This window comes from Amphibalanus amphitrite, unplaced genomic scaffold, assembly GCF_019059575.1.
Source record: "Amphibalanus amphitrite isolate SeventyFive unplaced genomic scaffold, NRLGWU_Aamphi_draft 000184F_arrow, whole genome shotgun sequence".
NCBI classification, from domain to species: Eukaryota; Metazoa; Arthropoda; class Thecostraca; order Balanomorpha; family Balanidae; genus Amphibalanus; species Amphibalanus amphitrite.
This window is the reverse complement of record NW_024881679.1, coordinates 2,069-20,139: the sequence shown is the minus strand read 5'-3', so window position 1 is coordinate 20,139 and position 18,071 is coordinate 2,069. Positions and strand designations below refer to the sequence as shown.

At 54.6% G+C, this 18,071-nt stretch overlaps 1 protein-coding gene across 1 annotated transcript in view; it reads left to right on the top strand.

Moving 5' to 3' along the window:
• LOC122384225 (plectin-like) overlaps nt 1-17,838 on the top strand; it is a gene marked incomplete at its 3' end in the record, with an annotated part of 30,178 nt that extends 12,340 nt beyond the window's left edge. The window contains exons 6-11 of the mRNA XM_043371369.1: nt 4,850-4,998; nt 5,303-10,121; nt 11,314-11,478; nt 16,092-16,217; nt 16,496-16,651; nt 17,712-17,838. Of these exons, the coding sequence (XP_043227304.1) occupies nt 4,850-4,998; nt 5,303-10,121; nt 11,314-11,478; nt 16,092-16,217; nt 16,496-16,651; nt 17,712-17,838 (5,542 nt within the window). The remainder of the gene's footprint in view (nt 1-4,849; nt 4,999-5,302; nt 10,122-11,313; nt 11,479-16,091; nt 16,218-16,495; nt 16,652-17,711) is intronic.
• Nucleotides 17,839-18,071: the final 233 nt, after the last annotated feature.

Here is an 18,071-nt window from a genome sequence, read left to right as displayed (position 1 = left end):
GAGGGGATGGCAAGGGCTTTTCTTCTTGGAACATGGAGAGCAAGATTTGACGAAGTTGGCTACGTCAATGGTCATTCGGGGCCAATAGAAACGGCACTTCAGCTTCTCAGTAGTCTTTGAAATTCCCAAATGACCCGCCCAGCGACTGTCGTGGGACTCTGAGAGTATCTCATCGACCATGGAAGCTGGAACGACAAGACGCCTGTGGTTGTCCGCGTGAATGTATAACAACCCCGAAGAGCTGTCCACTTCCAAAGCCTCTTTCACTGACAAATAGTGTCGTACGACAGACGACTGACTAGATACATTTGGCAAACCATGCAAAAGACTGACGACAACCAGCAATATATCTGGATCGCTGCGCTGGGCCAGAAGGATACGGTGTTCATCAGACTTGAGATCAATGTGACCAACCACACCTCCCGACACCGCCCTTGACAGCGCATCAGCATGTGGGATGGACCGTCCTGGACGGTACTGCATTATGTACGGAAATTGTTCCAGCTCAAGGATCCACCGAGCCAGCCGTCCCCTCGGGTCCTTGCACGAACGCAAGTACGTCAACGGGCAGTGATCTGTCTGGAGTGCGAATGGTCTACCCTGCAGGTATACAGCAAAGTGGCGAACCGCCCAGACCACTGCCAAGCACTCCCGCTCGGTGGCGCTGTATCGGGCCTCGATTTTGGACAGACAGCGGCTCGCAAACGCCACCACTTTTTCAGAACCGTCAACCCGCTGGGTAAGTATTGCACCCAGACCGATGCCGCTGGCATCGGTAGTGAGAATAAACTCTTTCTCGAAATCGGGGAAAGCCAGAACTGGCGCCTCCGTCAGCAGACGCTTCAAACTTTGAAAGGCGGACTCGCACATGTCATCCCAAAGAAATTTCGCACGATCCTCGGTCAGCTTAAGCAATGGCTTAGCCACTGTAGAAAAGTTTGGTATGAACTTTCTGAAATAACTAGCTAAACCAATGAATCTACGCACATCATGGACGTTTTTAGGACGTTCGTAGTCGACAACCGCCGAGACCTTCGAAGGATCCACGGAAATGCCCTCACCGCTAATGACATGACCTAAAAACTTCACCTCCTCCTTAAAAAAACTACATTTCCTCAGGTTAAGTCTCAGATTGGCCTCCTTTACGGCACACAGAACGTGATCCAGGTGACCCAAAGCTTCATCAAACGACTTACCGAATACGATCACATCATCTAGGTAAACCAGGCACTCCCGCCAGGTTAACCCAGCAAGAACAGCCATCATGAGACGCTGGAATGAGGCCGGGGCTCCCTTCAGTCCAAACGGCATCCTCGAAAATTCCCAGAGTCCCGTGTGGGTAGAGAAGGCTGTCTTTTCCTTATCTGAGTCCTTTACCTCCTGCTGCCAATATCCCGACTGAAGATCCAAGACGCTGAACCAAGATGACCCGGAAAGAGCATCCAAACAGTCCTCCACCCTGGGTAAGGGGTGAGAATCACCATGCGTTAGGTCGTTAAGACGACGGTAATCAATGCAGAGTCGCAACGAGCCATCTCGTTTCCGAACTGGCACCACCGGGGAGCTCCACGGCGAGCAGCTGGGACGAATGATACCATCTCGCTGCATTTTCAGGATAGCCGCGTCAACATCATCCCTGTCAATTACGTTAATCCTTCGCGGAGGCTGAGAAACGGGGCGGGCTCCCTCTACGAGCGGGATCGAATGTTTCACGATACCACACTGTCCCAGCTCACCATCTAACGAGAATGCTTGTTTGTGCTTACTCAAAAGATCGGAGAGGGCAGTTTTCTGTGCATCATCACTGAGGTCAGAACCCTCGACCAGAGCGTTCACCCAAGCATCATCAATCTCACATTCATCCCCAGAGTCACCATCAGCAATCTTTGAGTGATCCATCAGACGGGCCACCACAGAGCGAGCGGGCAAAGTGACACCCCGGCCTGACGGGTTCAAAACTCTTACGGGTATCATACCTCCCTTGGACACTGTCGCCACAGATCTAGCCGCCAAGAGTGAATGTTTATCAGAAAGAAGGCTACTCGACTCAACAACGACCACCCCCGAAACATCATCTGGAACAGAACACATCACAATACTTTGGTGCTTCGGAGGGATGTTAACGGTGTCCGAGGACCGCACGCAGTCTGCTGCCTCGGTAACAGTACACCCCCGAACACTCACTGTGTGGGCGGCAAAGTCTATAGAAACAGCCGATCCCATCTTTTTCAGCAAATCAGTGCCCAGTATGCAAGAGGGAGACAGGCCACGCACCACAAACAGGGGCTGATCTCGCAGTGTCTTATCTCCGATACTAACATCACACACAACTACGCATTCTAAATCTAATGCGTTTCCATCAACAGTGACGGGCTGCCTCAGAGCGGGGATCCTCTGGACATCCATATCCCCAATGACATCTGACGAAACAACACTACATTGTGCCCCAGTATCTAGCAACCAGTCCACTCTCTTATGCTGAACGTATCCCGAGACAAAGACTTCCGCATCATTATAACCCCCCACTCGGGCGGCTGCTACATGACTGCGCTGTCCACACACAACCCGACCTGCCCGAGCCAGCACACCCCCAGCCACAGTGGCACGCAACACTCCAGCCCCCCGAACTCCGGGACCGGGTTTGTCCTTACCACTGCAACTCGATCGTGGTGACTCCGCCGTCAGTGCCTCACCAGTGGGTGCGCTCGGCACTCGAACGCCCGCCGCGGTGGCCCCCTGTAGGCCAGAACGCTCATCCACGTCAGACAAGCCTATCGCATCGGGCTCGACGGCTGACGGACTCATCACAGCATCCGCCTCTAAACATTCAGCGAACCTTGCCACATCCACAGAGCCCGGCCGGGAGGACACACAGCCGGCCGAATCGTCAGTGTCAACACACACAGGCTCAACAGCCGGCGAAATCGACTCACCCTGCGCGCCCGACTCCGGCGCGGCACGACACCCGGCCTCCAATGGAAGGCCTCCACCGGGAGGCGTGCGCCGCGCCGCAGAAACCCCAGTCACACTCGACTCCGAACACGGTACCTCCCCCGACGCTGAAGAGGGCTCCGCCTGGCCCGGCTGCAGCGCGCCGTCCGAGCACGGCGCCGGAAAGGGCGCCGCCAAGCCCAGCTGCGGCGCGCCGGCCGACCACGGCGCCGAAAAGGGCGCCGCCAAGCCCAGCTGCGACGCTGAAGGTGGCGCCACCTGCCCACTGGGCCACCGGAAACAGTGCGGCGCCGGCGCCCCCATGGGCCACCAGTCCTGCCGCGCCACTCCCCAGTTTAACTGTCTCGGGGCCACACCCCTCACGGGTACATCAGACGCCGCGACCACGCGCCCCTGCCGAATCGCGGCTACTCGAAATTTGCACAGCCTCTGGCCATATGTCCTGGCTGCTTGCAGCGAAAACAGATAACAGGCTTCCTCTTCTCCTTCTGAGCCCCAGGCTCTGAGGGTTTAGCTGTGACTTGCTGCGTCTGATCAAACCGCCTTCTCTGTCCAAATCTGCTCTTGGGTATTGACAGCGCATCAACTTTCTGCTCCAGTGCTGATACAACACCTGCCAGTCTTTGGATTTCACCCCTCAGCTCATCCTGTTCCAACGGCACGCGTCGGACTGCAGCTGGGGCAAACACCTGCTCAAGCCGTCTTGCCCTCGAGATGAGGTCTCTGTATGATTCTGATTGGTCACCACCAAGGAGAAGCTGGGCTCGCAGAGTGTCAGCCAACCCTCCATTGATGAAGTGGGTTTTGCACAGACTTTCGAGCTGAATCTCAGTAAAAGATGGATACGCCTTCCGCGCCAGCGTCTTCAGAGCATCACCAAACTCTGGGAGGGGCTCCCCTGCCAACCGCCTCCGAGATACAAACAGAAGAGCATAGTCCGACTCCAAGGCAGTTGCAGAGTATTCCTTTCGCAGGGCATCCTGCAGTGCTCTTACAGTGGTTTTCTCCTCAATGGGTAGACGGCGGAAAAAATCAAAAGCTGGTCCACAAAGTGCAGTAGGAAGCTGCAGAGCCTGAGTTTCTGGGCTCCAACCATTTGCCCTGGACACTACATCAAAATGATCCAGGAAACGTTCAACATTTCCCTGGCCATCAAACTTATCAATTTTGGCATGACCACCAACAGCCCCAAGTAGCTCAGGCTTAGTCTCCACCATACTTCTTGGCTTCAGATAGTACACACAGTCCGAGCTCCCAGGACATGCAGCATGCAAAGCTCACTTCATGCAACCAGATCATGCATGGCCATCAAGCGTGGGTTCATCTGGGCCGAATCAATCAGCTGCCACCAGTGTGATGTTCAGTTCAAAGCATGTATTCGGCCCAGATACAGGTCTGCCGGGGAAGGATAACACACAGTCACAACATGCACAGGACACATTCGTCACAGTAGGGTGCCGTGCAAAAGTCATTTTGGACCTCGTTTGCACGTGCGCACGTGCAGAATGCCGCTTCCAGATCTCAGGAACGGCTGGGCCGATTGCCTTCAAATTTGGCACACCGCTAGCGACCGGTTAGAAGGGTGCTTTGCACAAGCCCGTTGGAAGTACCCTCTCGCCCTTCCGCACGTGCAGGGCTCACTATCTCGCTCGCTCGTTCTTCGCCCAAAAGGCGTTTTACTGGTAAAATAAAGTGCTGCTTGATTAGCTGATGTGGTTATGTTCCGTGAAAATGTGAGATTCCGTTCTCCGGTTCAGAGAAATTCGGTGTTGACTGACTGCTAGGTGCAAGGTTATTGTCAACTCTTTTGAGCTTTTTATTAAAGCGAGACTCGACTCCGTTACCTACCGGCGACTTTTTACGCGTATTTTGTCTGACCTGGTCTCTCTGACGGCAGATCGGCCAGCTGGAGCAGCAGCTGCGCGAGCGGTCAGCCGCTGCCGACCGGCTGCAGTCGAGCGCTCAGACGGCAGCTGCTGAGCAGCTGACGGCGCAGCTAGAGGAGCGGTTCGGGCAGCAGCTGTCGCAAATCACCGGCGAACTCAGGTGAGAAATTCAGTGTGATGGTGCGAGAGTAAGAGATAAGCTGGTAATGCTTTTCTGTGGCGCTTTGTATGATGCCCACGGGATAGATCGACTTGTGGGGGAAATCTGATGTCAACACACGCCATGTCTGTCCTGTAGGGCTATAAGCGATCCGATCTCATTCGTTATTAAGTTCTCGGGCGGATCATTTTTGATTGTTTATGTTCAAACTAGAGTCACATGACGTCTGTCCGTCCGTGCTAATTTGTCATTAGGTGCAGGCTGACCAGTGAGGACTCCGCCTAACCGACTCCCTGATCTCCAGGTCCTCTCACGCTGCGGAACTGGCTGCGCTGAGGGAGCGCCATCAGACAGAGCTGTCTGACCTCCGCGCCGAGCACGAGGCGCGGCTAGGACAGCTGAGCTCCAAACCTCCCACCCCACCGCCCGCCGGAGCCGCCGCCGAGCTGACTGAGCTGCGGCGCTGTCGGGAGCAGAACCGTCTCCTCGTGAAGAGTCTGCGGGTTCAGCTAGCGACGGCTACCGAGCAGCGTCAGGCGGCGGAACAGCGGCTGGTCCGCCTGGAGGCCGAGAGCGCAGCGCTGGCCCAGCAGGCGAGCGTGGCCGCCGCGGCGAGGGACGCGCTGACGGATCAGCTGAAGGCGGTGACTGAGGAGAAGCTTGTCCTACAGCAGCGGCTGGACAGTGTTGGCGAGGAGCGAGGTCAGATCGATCAGAGGACGGCCGAGGAGAAGACGGCGCTCTCGGAGAGACTGAAGACAGTCACTGATGAAAGGGATGAGCTCTCCGACCAGCTGAGAGCCTCTATTGACGAGAGGAGCTCTCTGAGCCAGCAGCTGCAGGCAGCGGCCGAGGAGCGGGAGACGCTGAGACAGCAGCTGCAGCTGGTGAACCAGCTGCAGGCGGACACGGGCGCGCAGCTGGCGGAGGCTAACCAGCAGCGAGATCAGCTCTGTCGTGCACTGGCGGCCACCAACCAGCAGCGGGAGGAGCTCAGCCAACAGCTCACTTCAGTCAATAGACAACGAGAGGAGCTCAGCCAACAGTTAGCTTCAGTCAATAGACAACGAGAGAAGCTCAGCCAACAGTTAGCTTCAGTCAGTCAACAGCGAGACGAACTCAGCCAACAGGTGACCTCTGCCAATAAACAGCGCGAGGAACTCGACCAGCAACTGGCTGTAACTAGTCAACAGCGAGAGGAACTCAGTAAACAAGTACCTTCAGTCAACCAACAGCTAGAAGAACTAAGGAATCAGCTGGCCTCGTCCAGTCAGAAGCAAGAGGAGCTCAGCAACCATCTCGCCTCAGCCAACAAGCAGCGGTCTGATGCCGAGGAACAACTGCACGCCCTGACTGAGCAGCACAGCGCGACCATCCGTCAGCTGGAGGAGGCCGTCTCTGCCCGTGACGCCGCTCACCAGCAGCTGAGCTCAGTCACCGATCAGCGGGACCAGCTGAGCGTGCAGCTGGCGGCGCTGGGCCAGCAGCAGGCGCAGCTGGTGGAACAGCTGGCCGTGGCGAGCCGGCAGCCGGACATTCAGGACGTGCTGCAGAGGGTGACGGCAGAGGTGGCAGAGCTACAACAGAAGCTTCAGCAGGCTGTCGCCGAGCGAGAGCTGGCGGAACGTGAAACTCAGAAGGCGAATGAACAGATTGACGTTTTAAAGAAGGAACTAGTCACAGTTACTGATAACAGAGACAACATGCGGTTGGAGATTACTAGAATCACTGAGCTGCGAGATGTCTTGCAGACGGATTTAGCGAATGTGACAGAACACAACGGCAACCTTTCGCGGGAGCGGGATGAAGCTCGCCAGCAGGTCGAAAGCCTAAACCAGCTGCTGTCTGAAGCTACCGAGCAGCGTGCTGAGTTTGAAAGACAGCTTCAGACTTGGACAGAAGAGAGACAGAAATTTGAAAAAGACTTACAAGTGGTGAGCGACGGGCGTGATAGTTTGATGCAAGAGCTACAAAACACCTCCAAACGGGCCGATAAGTTGGCGCAGGACCTCCAGGAAACGGAACAACAGCTAAACTCTGCCAAGCAGGCGTTGGATAAGATCTCCCAGGAGAGAGACGAAGCGAACCAGCAGAACAGTGACCTCCAGCAGCAGCTGAGCGCTCATCTGCAGCAGGAAACCTCCCTGACTGAGCAGCTGCTGGCGGTGACTCAGCAGCGCGACTCGCTGACTCAGCAGCGCGACTCGCTTACTCAGCAGCGTGACTCGCTGACTCAGCAGCTGGCGACAGCCGGACAACATACTAGCGAAGTGAGCGGTGTGGTAGAACAGTGGAGCTCTGAGTTGGAACGACACACGGCAGCTGTCGCGCGACTACAGCAGGCTCTGGAGGCTAGTAAAGCCGAGCAGGAACGGCTGGAGGCGGAGCTGGAGAGAGTGGTACAGGAGAGGGATGGGCTGCAGGCAGAGCTAGAGAGAGCGGGAGAGGAGAGGGACGGACTGCGAGCGGAGTTGGCGTCTGAACGAGAGCGCTGGACCGCCGGCGATGCGGAGCTGAGAGGCCGTATCGCTGAGAGTGATTCAACGGTGTCGCAACTCCGAAAGAAACTCGCAGAGGTCGAACTGAGCCGGCAGCGAGACTCCGAGGAACTATCTCGTGTCAGAGCTGACGGGGAGACTGCTCTATCCGTGCTGCGCTCCAAGCTCTCTGCCGCCGAGGCAGCGCGGCAACAGACCGAATCCGAACTGACTGCCGCCCGCGCAGAGCTGGCTGAGCTTGCCGCCAGTCAAGCAGCACTGCGCGACGACCGAGCCGTGGCGAAGGACGCCAGCAACACTGCCATCAAGCTGAGGGCGCGGGTGGAGACGCTGACACGGAGGCTGGAAGAGACTGAGAGACGAGTGTCGGACCTCGAGCAGGAGAGGACAATGCTGCAGCAGACGCACCAGAAGTACATAGCAGAGACGGCCGGCCAGCTGCTCGCGGCGCAGGCGGAGGCCGAAAAACTGCGCGCGTGTCTTCTGGTGCAGAGTGTAACATCTCCGAGAAAAGAGTCGAGGGGCGTGATGTCGCCGTACGGGGAAGGAAGTCTAACGCCTAGGAGGGGAAGCTTAACTCCCAAGAGAGAATGTATGCGATCTCCAAAGATAAGCGCGACGGCTGGGGAAAAGACCGAAGTGGAAAACCTGAGCGTATTGATGAGGGAGTTTGATGGTTTTCGCTCTCCGAGGAGGGAGGCTTTGGCTGTGACTGTGTCTGGTGGCGAGCTGCGTGCGGTGGACTCCGCTCGGAGGGTATTGCAGTACGGTGCGCCGGCGTCTGAGGCGTCTGCCGGGAGGGCGAGTCTCACCTCGCCCCATACTCCGCCTAGCGCGGCCGACTCGGGTCTTACCGCTGGCTCAGGCTCGGCAGAGCTCAGCGATCGCCAGCTCTCTAGGCTGGAGAGTCTGGTGCTTGTGGGAAGTTCGCGAACGGATACTGCCAGTGGGGATATTGTGGAGGCGCCGGCGACGGCGGGGAAGGTTTCAAAGGCAGAGTGTGTTGAAGAGGAGAGAGCTGACGGTGGTACGCCAGTAGTGGAACTCCCCGACTCCAGTGCAGTCACTCGGCTACTGCGTCGGTTGTACGCGCGAATGGCGGCGGCGCAGAGAGACAAACAACTACTGGAGCGGCGGCTGCACCGGCGTGGTGTCCACCCTTCTCTCTCTGACCGTCAAAACGAACAAGAACAGCCGGCGGGACTACCGGCGGCTGGCGACGGCTCACCTAACCAACAGCGCTCCCCTGATGAGAGTCCCGTACATACCGCCCGCTCCGTCCTCACCGCCTCTCCGTCCGTCAGCCTGGGCGTGCCTCTAACCGACCGGACCGAGGACGCCCACAGTCCCGTCCCGGGCACTGGACGATCAGCCGGTCCCTCCTCAGTAGACTGTGCTCTGGAGGCTGCCGAGGCCGTCCGTGCTGCTCTCGCAGCGTCAGAAAGACAGCAGGATGAGCTTCTACAGCTCGAGACGCGGGTTTCCTCCGAGCTCGCCGAGCTACAGAAGGGTCTGAAGTCGGTGATGGAGCAGGGTGCTGATACGTCAGCGGCTATCGTCTTGATTGATGCCTCCTATGAGGTGAGGCTGCTGAAGAGCAAGCTGGCTGCCTGTACTAGCATCAATTCTGCTCTGCACGAACAGCTGCGAGTCCACCGTCGGGTAGTGACCGGATTTCAGAGACTGTTCGCGCGGATTGCGGAGGAGGGACGATTCAGCGGCGTGGCAGAGGGAGGACTGAGTCCAGCGGGGTCGCTCCGATCGGCGCGGAGTGGCTCGTTGTCAGGAAGTCCCTCCTCCAGTGGAGAGAGGAAGGCGGCGGCATCTGGTGGACAGGGGACCTCTCCTTCGGCCAGTCCTCGTTTGAGAGACGCCCCTGCTAGTGAACCCTGTCTAACCCAGGCGGATGATAGTGAAGCGTGGCTGAGAGAAGCGGGGCTCACGGACGTCCAACTAATGCAGCTCTCCGCTGACGACCAGCCCAGCACGGATGTCAGCGTGCCAGCACCGGCTGAGATTAGCGACCCGAAACCAGCTACCAGCGGCCCGCAGCTGGTGCCCGAGCCAGTCCCCCGGCCCCAGACACCCGAGGTACCGCCGTTTGATCTCAGACTGCTAGGAGATGCGTCACTCTCTGATGACGACCCGTTCGTCGGGGCTGCTTCCGGCGCCAACACTGGAGAGAAAACCTCTGGGAAGGGTGCTACACGACCAATGAAATCATCTGAAGACCGGGACCGGGCTGATGGTGATAGACGTGATGATGCTACATTGCGGAGTAGTGATAAAGACAGACACAGAACTGGACCCTCTGGTGATGGAAAAGCGTTGGAAGGCGGTGACGTGCCTGCTGAGACGCTCTCTGGAGACGGAGACGGAGACGGTTTTACAGAGGAGACACTGCTCTCCGATCTGGAGCTCCTTGAGCGTCTGGTTCGAGAAAACGGGACCCTACGGCGGGCTCTGCTACTGGAGAAGGGCCGCGGCCAGCGCCTCCTGGCGGTTGGTGATCGTCTGAGAGGGCGCCACCAGCGCGCAGAGATGGCGCTGGCGGAGGCCGACCGGCGACAGGTGCTTCTGGTGGACTGCGTGCAGCGACAACAGGAGACCATCGATAGACTGCAGGTAAGGAAAAGGACCATTCATTTTGGGTTTATGACTTCCGTCTGATGTTAGCCCTATGATTCGGAAATTATTGACCAATCAAAATCATCGGGGTGGATGGAGATGGGATGAGGGAAAGGAGCGAACAATAACACTGCCCTTAGCAAATAGTCTTGGTCCACCTATCCGTGCTTCTATCCCCAGGAAACTGAAATCCTTCTCCTCCACGCCGCAACCCCCCTCCGGGCTGGACAGGCAACTTTATCTCATGCGGGCTGCTCCCTTGGAGCGGCACCGCTGCTCCCGAGGGAGCGCAACCCGTAGCCGGGTGCAGTGAGTGCCTTGGGGCTGGGTGGCCTGTCTTCGGACGGGCTCAGCCCCGGCGACTCACTAGGGTGCCTGCCCAGACCAATGTCTCCCCCTAATTCCTATTATCCTTCCGGCTCTGCAATGGTCTTGTCGACCGAAAGGGCCTAACCCAACAAAACAAACAAAATAGTCTTGGTTACCCGATGAGATGCTGGCGTCACCTTGATGTCGGCAGCGGTAGGTGGCAGAAGTAAAGGGACAGTCTGAACACCTCTCAGCACTCCCCAACAGTGCTCGCTGACAGTAACTGGCGGCGTGTAACGTGTAAGCCTTTGATGAACGTCGGTCTTGCTTATATATATTGCAAGGTGTCCAGTCTGGCCCGCCTTGATCTTCTCATCCGTACTCGTAGTTCGTTCCTACTTGATAATTTATTGGTGAAGTTCAGCTTAGTTTGAAGGCGGAGGGTGGTTCGCCCCAGTCCCAACTTTGGTGACCGGTCCATTACAATGGGTATCATTTGACCGTTACCATTAGCGTTACTACTAACTGGAGACACCTCCTGTTGCAACAGATATTACCGACGCCTTGTAAGAGCTCGTTAATTATACTACTTGATATGCTGTAACCGATGAGGTCCAAGGAGCTGATTTTATAACATCACGGCTGCAATTTTTCACTAGGACGCTCATTAATGAAGTGGATTAAATATTTTCGACCGTTGTCTTCATATTCCACGCGTTCTTTATCTGGTTTCTCTAATTCTAATATAATCTAGCTGACATCCTGACTGACTCTAACGAGCTAGAGTTGGTGACATTGTTGCTCTGTTTACCAGTGACCAGTTTGAACTTTGACGTATACTCGCTCACTATGTGCGTTTGCGTTTCTTTGTGTATTGCAGCGAGCGGTAGTGGAGGGCGGTCCGGCGCCAGCCGCACCGGACCTGACCCCGCTCCTCCGCGAGTGTGGAGACTCCCTGAGGGCGCGCGTCTCTGCCAAGGAGGAGGGCAAGGAAGGCGAGTCGTGCGGGGAGGAGACGGCGTCACAGCCGACAGCCACACTGCAGGTAAGGGCGCAGGGACGGAGCGGGCGGGTCTGGAGGTTCTTCACTTTCCAATATTTCTTGCTTCAATCGTGCTCTAATTTCGAGAATAACCTTGCATTTGTGCTCGAACGTTTCTGATCTGGATATCTTCATACGTTTGGGAATCTGTTACTGGATACCATGGTCAGTGGCATTTGCATTTTGTTTATGAACTGCTCCAAACTATCTGAGTTATATTGTCTTCCAACTATAAGTTTTCTTAAACATGCACTGCTCAGAGCGTTGACTATTCAGCAATCTACTTGTGATGTAAATGTATACTAAACAAACAGGAAAACTTGAACACTGTTGAAGGGAGTTAGATTGACTTCCTAGCGCCGCCAGGCTGATTTCTTAGCAGAAATTCGAAATCGTGAACGCATCAAGGAACACAATATCCCTGGAACTGCATAATAAGGACATTCGTGATTTCTGTTAGATGTTCGCCATGGTTACAAAATGTGCGAACCACACCATTGTTATCCATCCCTGCGTTAACCCAGTATAAACTTGTGGAAACGAAATGACAAAATGAATGATGGGTTTGGTATGATAGGCAATGATGGGGCAGATGTGGTGATTCTCTCGGTCCTGTATCCACCATCGTTCGCTCCCCCGCGGTTTGCGGGAGCGGACTGTCATTGATGCGTGTCGTTTGTCGTGCGTGTTTAAATCGTCTGACTTTTGACTGCTGATTCAATTCGCCCACTATCCTGTGAACCCATAGCTCTTTATGATCTCTGGAAGACGCTACACAGGTCTCTGATCTATAGTGCTGGGCCCAGCTTCCGACGGTGTTTCTCAAATCGACCGACCCGGTCGAGAAAATGGAACCTATTTATACTCGACCGGCGTGCGTTTTCTTTTCGAAGTGACCGTCGCCCCGCGGGTATCGACCTGGTGTCATTTGGGCACACCTGGGATTGATTTATCAGCTTGTTTACCGAGGGCTTTGCCGGTGGCCGTTTTTGTGAACGGAGAGCCGCTGCCGCCCCGCGAGACTCATCATTTCTCGGCCCTTTGGACGCGAGCTGTGATTGGGCCACCCGTTACGGGATTGGATTTTATAAAAAGAAATATCGACGTTATGGCTGTAATATTGAAAGTTTTAGGTTTCCTTTGCTTGGTCTCTTACTTCACCTGACGCTGATTTTCTGTCTCCCCACTGCACGTAATGCGTCTTTCTCTTACTGAGATTACCTCTAACGTCTAACCCACCTAAGACCCGAAGCCCGACGCCGGGTGCGCGGTACGGCTGGACTGACGTAGGGTGTGGTACACCGCTGTAAAGATGTCCACCTGCGTGGCGTATCGACCTCAGGGATACGTGTTCGAGAGTTATTCATGACCCGACCCGGCGGGACAGCCGTGTCCGGGCGCTGAGTCGATTAACTGACATGCTTGTCGGACGTGGGGAGGTGAGGGTCAAGAGCGACGCACCGGGCTGGGCACTGGACGGTAGGGAACGCTCAGGGACGCATACCTGGGTAGTGGGTATTTCCTGGGAGGAGTTATGTTCAGAGTATGGCGAAGAGCGTGTCGATGGGTGCGGTGGTCAGTATTGGTGTTGGTGGATGCTCGGTGGGTTGAGAACATGGGTGAGTTGAGACCGATCTTTTTCTTGATTGGCCTTGCCTCTCGACCCGAAGAATCGAATCTACATGTTTCGTAGGATACATTTTTTCTTTATTCCCAGCCATGCTTTATTTAGTCTACTCCGTGTATAGCATGCTTGGCTATCCATGAACTATCGCAAGTTTCAATCCATCCATACTAGGAGTGGCGATTAATAACTCCTTATATAAATACCCCAACTAAATTCCAGGCGTGGTCGTATTTATATCGCTGTCATCTATTTGGGCGGATCATAACGTGATCTGCGCGTGTGCTTATGCCATATGATACATGCCTTTGCTACTACGACACTCCTCAACCCAAACCATCATCATTTTTCTATGTCGTTATGGGCGGAACAGCAGTTTATCATTTTCCCTCGTCTTGAGGCAAACTGGTCTGAAATGCTCAGCTACTAAGCTATTTGCGCGATGTTTTACATCGCCATAACATGAACATACAACTGCCCTTATTGGCCCATTCATTGCTTGAAATGAACTCGGCTAAAATGGTGTTATACTAGGGCATACTCTTTACCTCGGCAGCGCCAGTGGGAGTATAATAACCTAAATAGACCATATGGCCATTTGTGAATGTAATAGTCGGTAAAGCGATCCGGCTGAATGATATCTACAATTAACATTGATTGTCTTCATACCATTGGGGTCTCCTTCACGTTTCATTTCGACAGCGTGTGCTGAATTTCACCTCACGGCGATGTGGGGGCGCTCTGGCGTCATTGGCTATGCATACGCCACGGTCGGGTGCTGAGTTGAGCTGACGGCCGGCGCGGCAGTGCGGGCTGCCCGGGCCGGGCTCTGTGGGTATGACCGAGGGGCCGGCCGGCGGCTGACGTATTACTCTGCATTAGTAGATTGGCTGGAGTACGGCGCCGCTCCGGCAGGCTGCCGCACGGAACGGACGGTCCAACCCGGCGGTGTGACGGGACAGGGCGACTCTAACCGGACAGTCAGACCGGACAGCACAGCTCTAACCCGGACAGTCCGGCAGGATACTGCACGGAAAGGGCGGTCCAACCCGTCAGTCTAACCCTCCAGTCGGACCAGACAGCACGGCTCTAACCCGACAGTCCGGACCTCACCCGACAATCTCTAACCCAACAACCGTAATCCGACAGTACGATTTTATCCAGGCAGCCCAGCAGTCCCCGACCAGAAAATCTTTCTATCCGATAGGTCAGGTGTATGTCGACAGCTGGACAGTTATATCCGACAGCCCGACAGTCCGACAGTTCGATTCTCCCGATGGTCCTAATCCGACAGTCCGGTCAGGACCAGACGATGCTGCTATTGCTATGTAAACGTGCCAGCTGTGATCGGTGGCCCTGATCTATGCTCGTCCCAATCCAACCTTGGTGGCTACTGCCGCGGCTGGATTTATTCGCAGCTGCTGCCTGCTGGGTTAATATTTTTGTTTTTGCGTTGTAGTAGCACGTTAACTAGAAGCGACAATTTGGAAGCTTGGTGTCAGTGGCTGTGTGAAAATTGCCGTGAAAATGAATCATTTTCATCAAAGCTAAATATTTTTATCAGCTAGTCGCTCCGTAAGCAACTGGCGATCAACGGCTGTGATGCCGCTTTGATGACTAAAAGCAAGCATTTCTCGCAGAAATAACACGATTAGGTCAGCGTCAGACTACATTTCTGCGGCTCCTTTCAACCCTAATTATCACCATCATATAATGTTAAGATGCGGCTGCTGATGCGGCTGGTGAGCGTTGACGAGCCAGATCACTAATCCGACATTTCGGTTCTATTTGAATCGCCCCTGTATCATCAATGAGTAAATGCGTGCCGTTCCATCTGGTAGGCGTTCGATCCGTTCACTGATGCCAGTCTATTCAGGAAACATGAACACGTTGAACAGCGCTGACCCACAGTTGTAGCTTGCTTTTCACACGGTCAACGTTATGGAAAAGATAAATAGTGTTTCGGACAATAGAAATCGCACGGTAATAGGTACTGCTTGAAAATGGTGAACTATCATTCTGTGGACGTTTACGAAATGCCCAACTGCCAGATTTAAAGTTTCCTCCCTACATCTTCATGTGTGTGCTTGTGTAACTAATATTTGAGATTCACTGTGGATGAGATTAACGGTTTGCCTCGATTTCCACTGTTCTATTTCTCATCAAGCAATTATGTTCGGTATTGCGGGACCGGAATTGCGTCGATAACTCATTTCACGATGAACGCGATACGGTAAAATACCTCCGTAAACTCCCTGACCTAGCGACACGGAAGAGGTGGAGCGGACGCCGTTCGTTAGCGGGTCTCGATCGCTCGATAGTTCCGCTACTGAGGGCCGTCGCCAGCCGGTCATCCGAGCACGAGGACCGCCGAACTGCCTGATATTGGCACAGAAGTGGCTCCTGGTCAGGGGGTCATCAGTGGACTGCCGCATTCTACTGGGGTGGGCTTATTCGAAATGAGACTCTTGAGTCTTGATTAGTTGACTTCTTAGTTTCTTAGTTTTTTTTTTGTATCAGAGTTACATTGTGTTCTTGCATTTTTAATAGACGATATTGTGGCGATGAGCTAGGAAAAATGAAACCACATACATCCAATTGTGTGGAACCGACATAAGTCGATGCGTCGCTTACCTCAGCTGATCGGTTGTCCGTCGAAACCTTGGCAATGAAGATAGTTGGTGGACATTTGTACCCTCACTGTCATTCCACGCTTATTTCTTTTGATTGCCGGACAAATGATCTGACGCGCCGGTCTGTTTTTATGGGTGCGAGACTCCGGCCTAGTGAGATTCCGGTCGAACTATACCACGCCAAAGCCCAGAATCAGCAGCTGTTTCAGGCGGACTCTTCCAGTCAATACAGTCAGTTGAACTCCATCGACCATGGCTCCATTTTCCCTGGCGTAAACCTGCAGGGGCGGGCCCCGAGTTCGACCTCCATCTCCGTCCGTCGGTCACTCGTGATGACCTCTCGTCTGTGACCGTTTCAGGCGGTCTCTGAGCGACTGGAAGCGGTCGAGCAGGACCTGACCAGGAGGAAACTGGACCTGGATGAGGCCAACCAGCTGCTGCAGCTCCGGGACCGAGAACTGGAGAGGATGAGAGCTAATGCACAGGTGAGGTAACCTTGACTCCATAATGAGAATTTATGGATCGATTGAGGGGGATTGTGGGTCCGTCAATGATGTAAAACTCTGTGGAAAGGCGAAGCGATGATAGGCTAAGTTTATTGGTTCGACTTTGGAGAGACATTACAGATAAGCGTCGCTTTGTGTCTTCCGAGCAAAAGCAAATCTGACACCCCCGTGTCTGTGTCTGTGAAGGAGCCACTCTTGATACCCGCCCGTCTGTCAATAATCCAACCTGACACCCCCGGCGTGTCTGTCCGTCACAGAGTGTGTCTGGCGATTGTGACCGACTGCGCCGCTCCAACCGAGACCTATCCAACCGTCTGAGGCGGGCAGCAGACACTGTGCGGCGACTGCACGGTCTCAAATGGGCCTCTGAGCGGCTGTGCCGCCGGCTACAGGCCGACGTGGCGAGGTCTGAGGTAAGAGGAGGGAGGAGGGGACGGGAGAGAGGGAGGGAGGGAGGGAGAGGGAGAGGGAAGGAGGAGGGGGAGAGAGGGAGAAAGAAAGAGAGAGAGAGAGAGAGAGAGAGAGAGAGAGAGAGAGAGAGAGAGAGAGAGAGAGAGAGAGAGAGAGAGAGAGAGAGAGAGAGAGAGAGAGAGAGAGAGAGAGAGAGAGAGAGAGAGAGAGAGAGAGAGAGAGAGAGAGAGAGAGAGAGAGAGAGAGAGAGAGAGAGAGAGAGAGAGAGAGAGAGAGAGAGAGAGAGAGAGAGAGAGAGAGAGAGAGAGAGAGAGAGAGAGAGAGAGAGAGAGAGAGAGAGAGAGAGAGAGAGAGAGAGAGAGAGAGAGAGAGAGAGAGACCAGAGAGACAGATAGACAGACAAATGAGAGATGAGAGAAAGAAGACTTGCAACAGACAACTGAAAATTTTGGCGTTGAAACTGAGAAGGAAACTGACACCGAAAATAGCAGGTTAGACGAAATCAAGATCTCCCAGTAACTGAGTGATATGATAACTGGCTTGGCCCTGCACCAGTCCCCGCACGGTACTCGGCCTGGTCTGTCCACTGCTGCCAACCATTCCCCAACCGACTGAGTGCCGCCATCCCCAACTTCGCCACTTGACTCCGTCTCGGCCGCTCGACAAACTTGGCAGCGCAGCTCGGTAAATCAACATCATATTAGCGCACTTTGCAGCACGTCGACGGCTGTAGTTATCAGTTTGTCAGAAACAGGACCAACTTCAAAGTCCGATGGTCGTTCTTAGTCCCGCTCCGCCAACCAATTCAAACTAACGAGCGGCGGTGAAAATGATGTTTTTTGCTTATATAACATTGAAAAAGGACTTGCTGATGCGTTATTTCAATGCTCGAATAATGGAAAATATCCCGTGTTCACAGCAGAACAAAAATACGCAATCTCTGGCAGTTAGCACGCTGTGTAAGTTTTTGCAGTGTTTGAGATCTTAGCTGGCCTGGCTGTCAGAGGTGTGAGGTCCGTCATGCCGTTCTCTGCGCTGACACGTTGTGCTGTCTCTCTACAGCTGGTGGTGGACCTTGAGCGGGCACTCTGGGAGGTGGAGTCGCGACGCCAGCTGATGGAGCACGAGCAGAGGCTCTACCAGCACTTCCTGCCATCACTGCCGACAACCCCGGGTCCCACGGACACAGGTAAGGTCCCGCAAAGGCTCTACCAGCACTTCCTGCCGTCACTGCCAACAACTCCCGATCCCACGGACACGGGTAAGGTCCCGCAGAGGCTCTACCAGCACTTTTTGCCTTCACTGCCAACAACTCCCGATCCTGCAGACACAGGTAAGGTCCCGCAGAGGCTCCATCAGCACTTCCTGCCTTCACTGCCGACCACTCCCGATCCTACAGACACAGGTAAGGTCCCGCAGAGG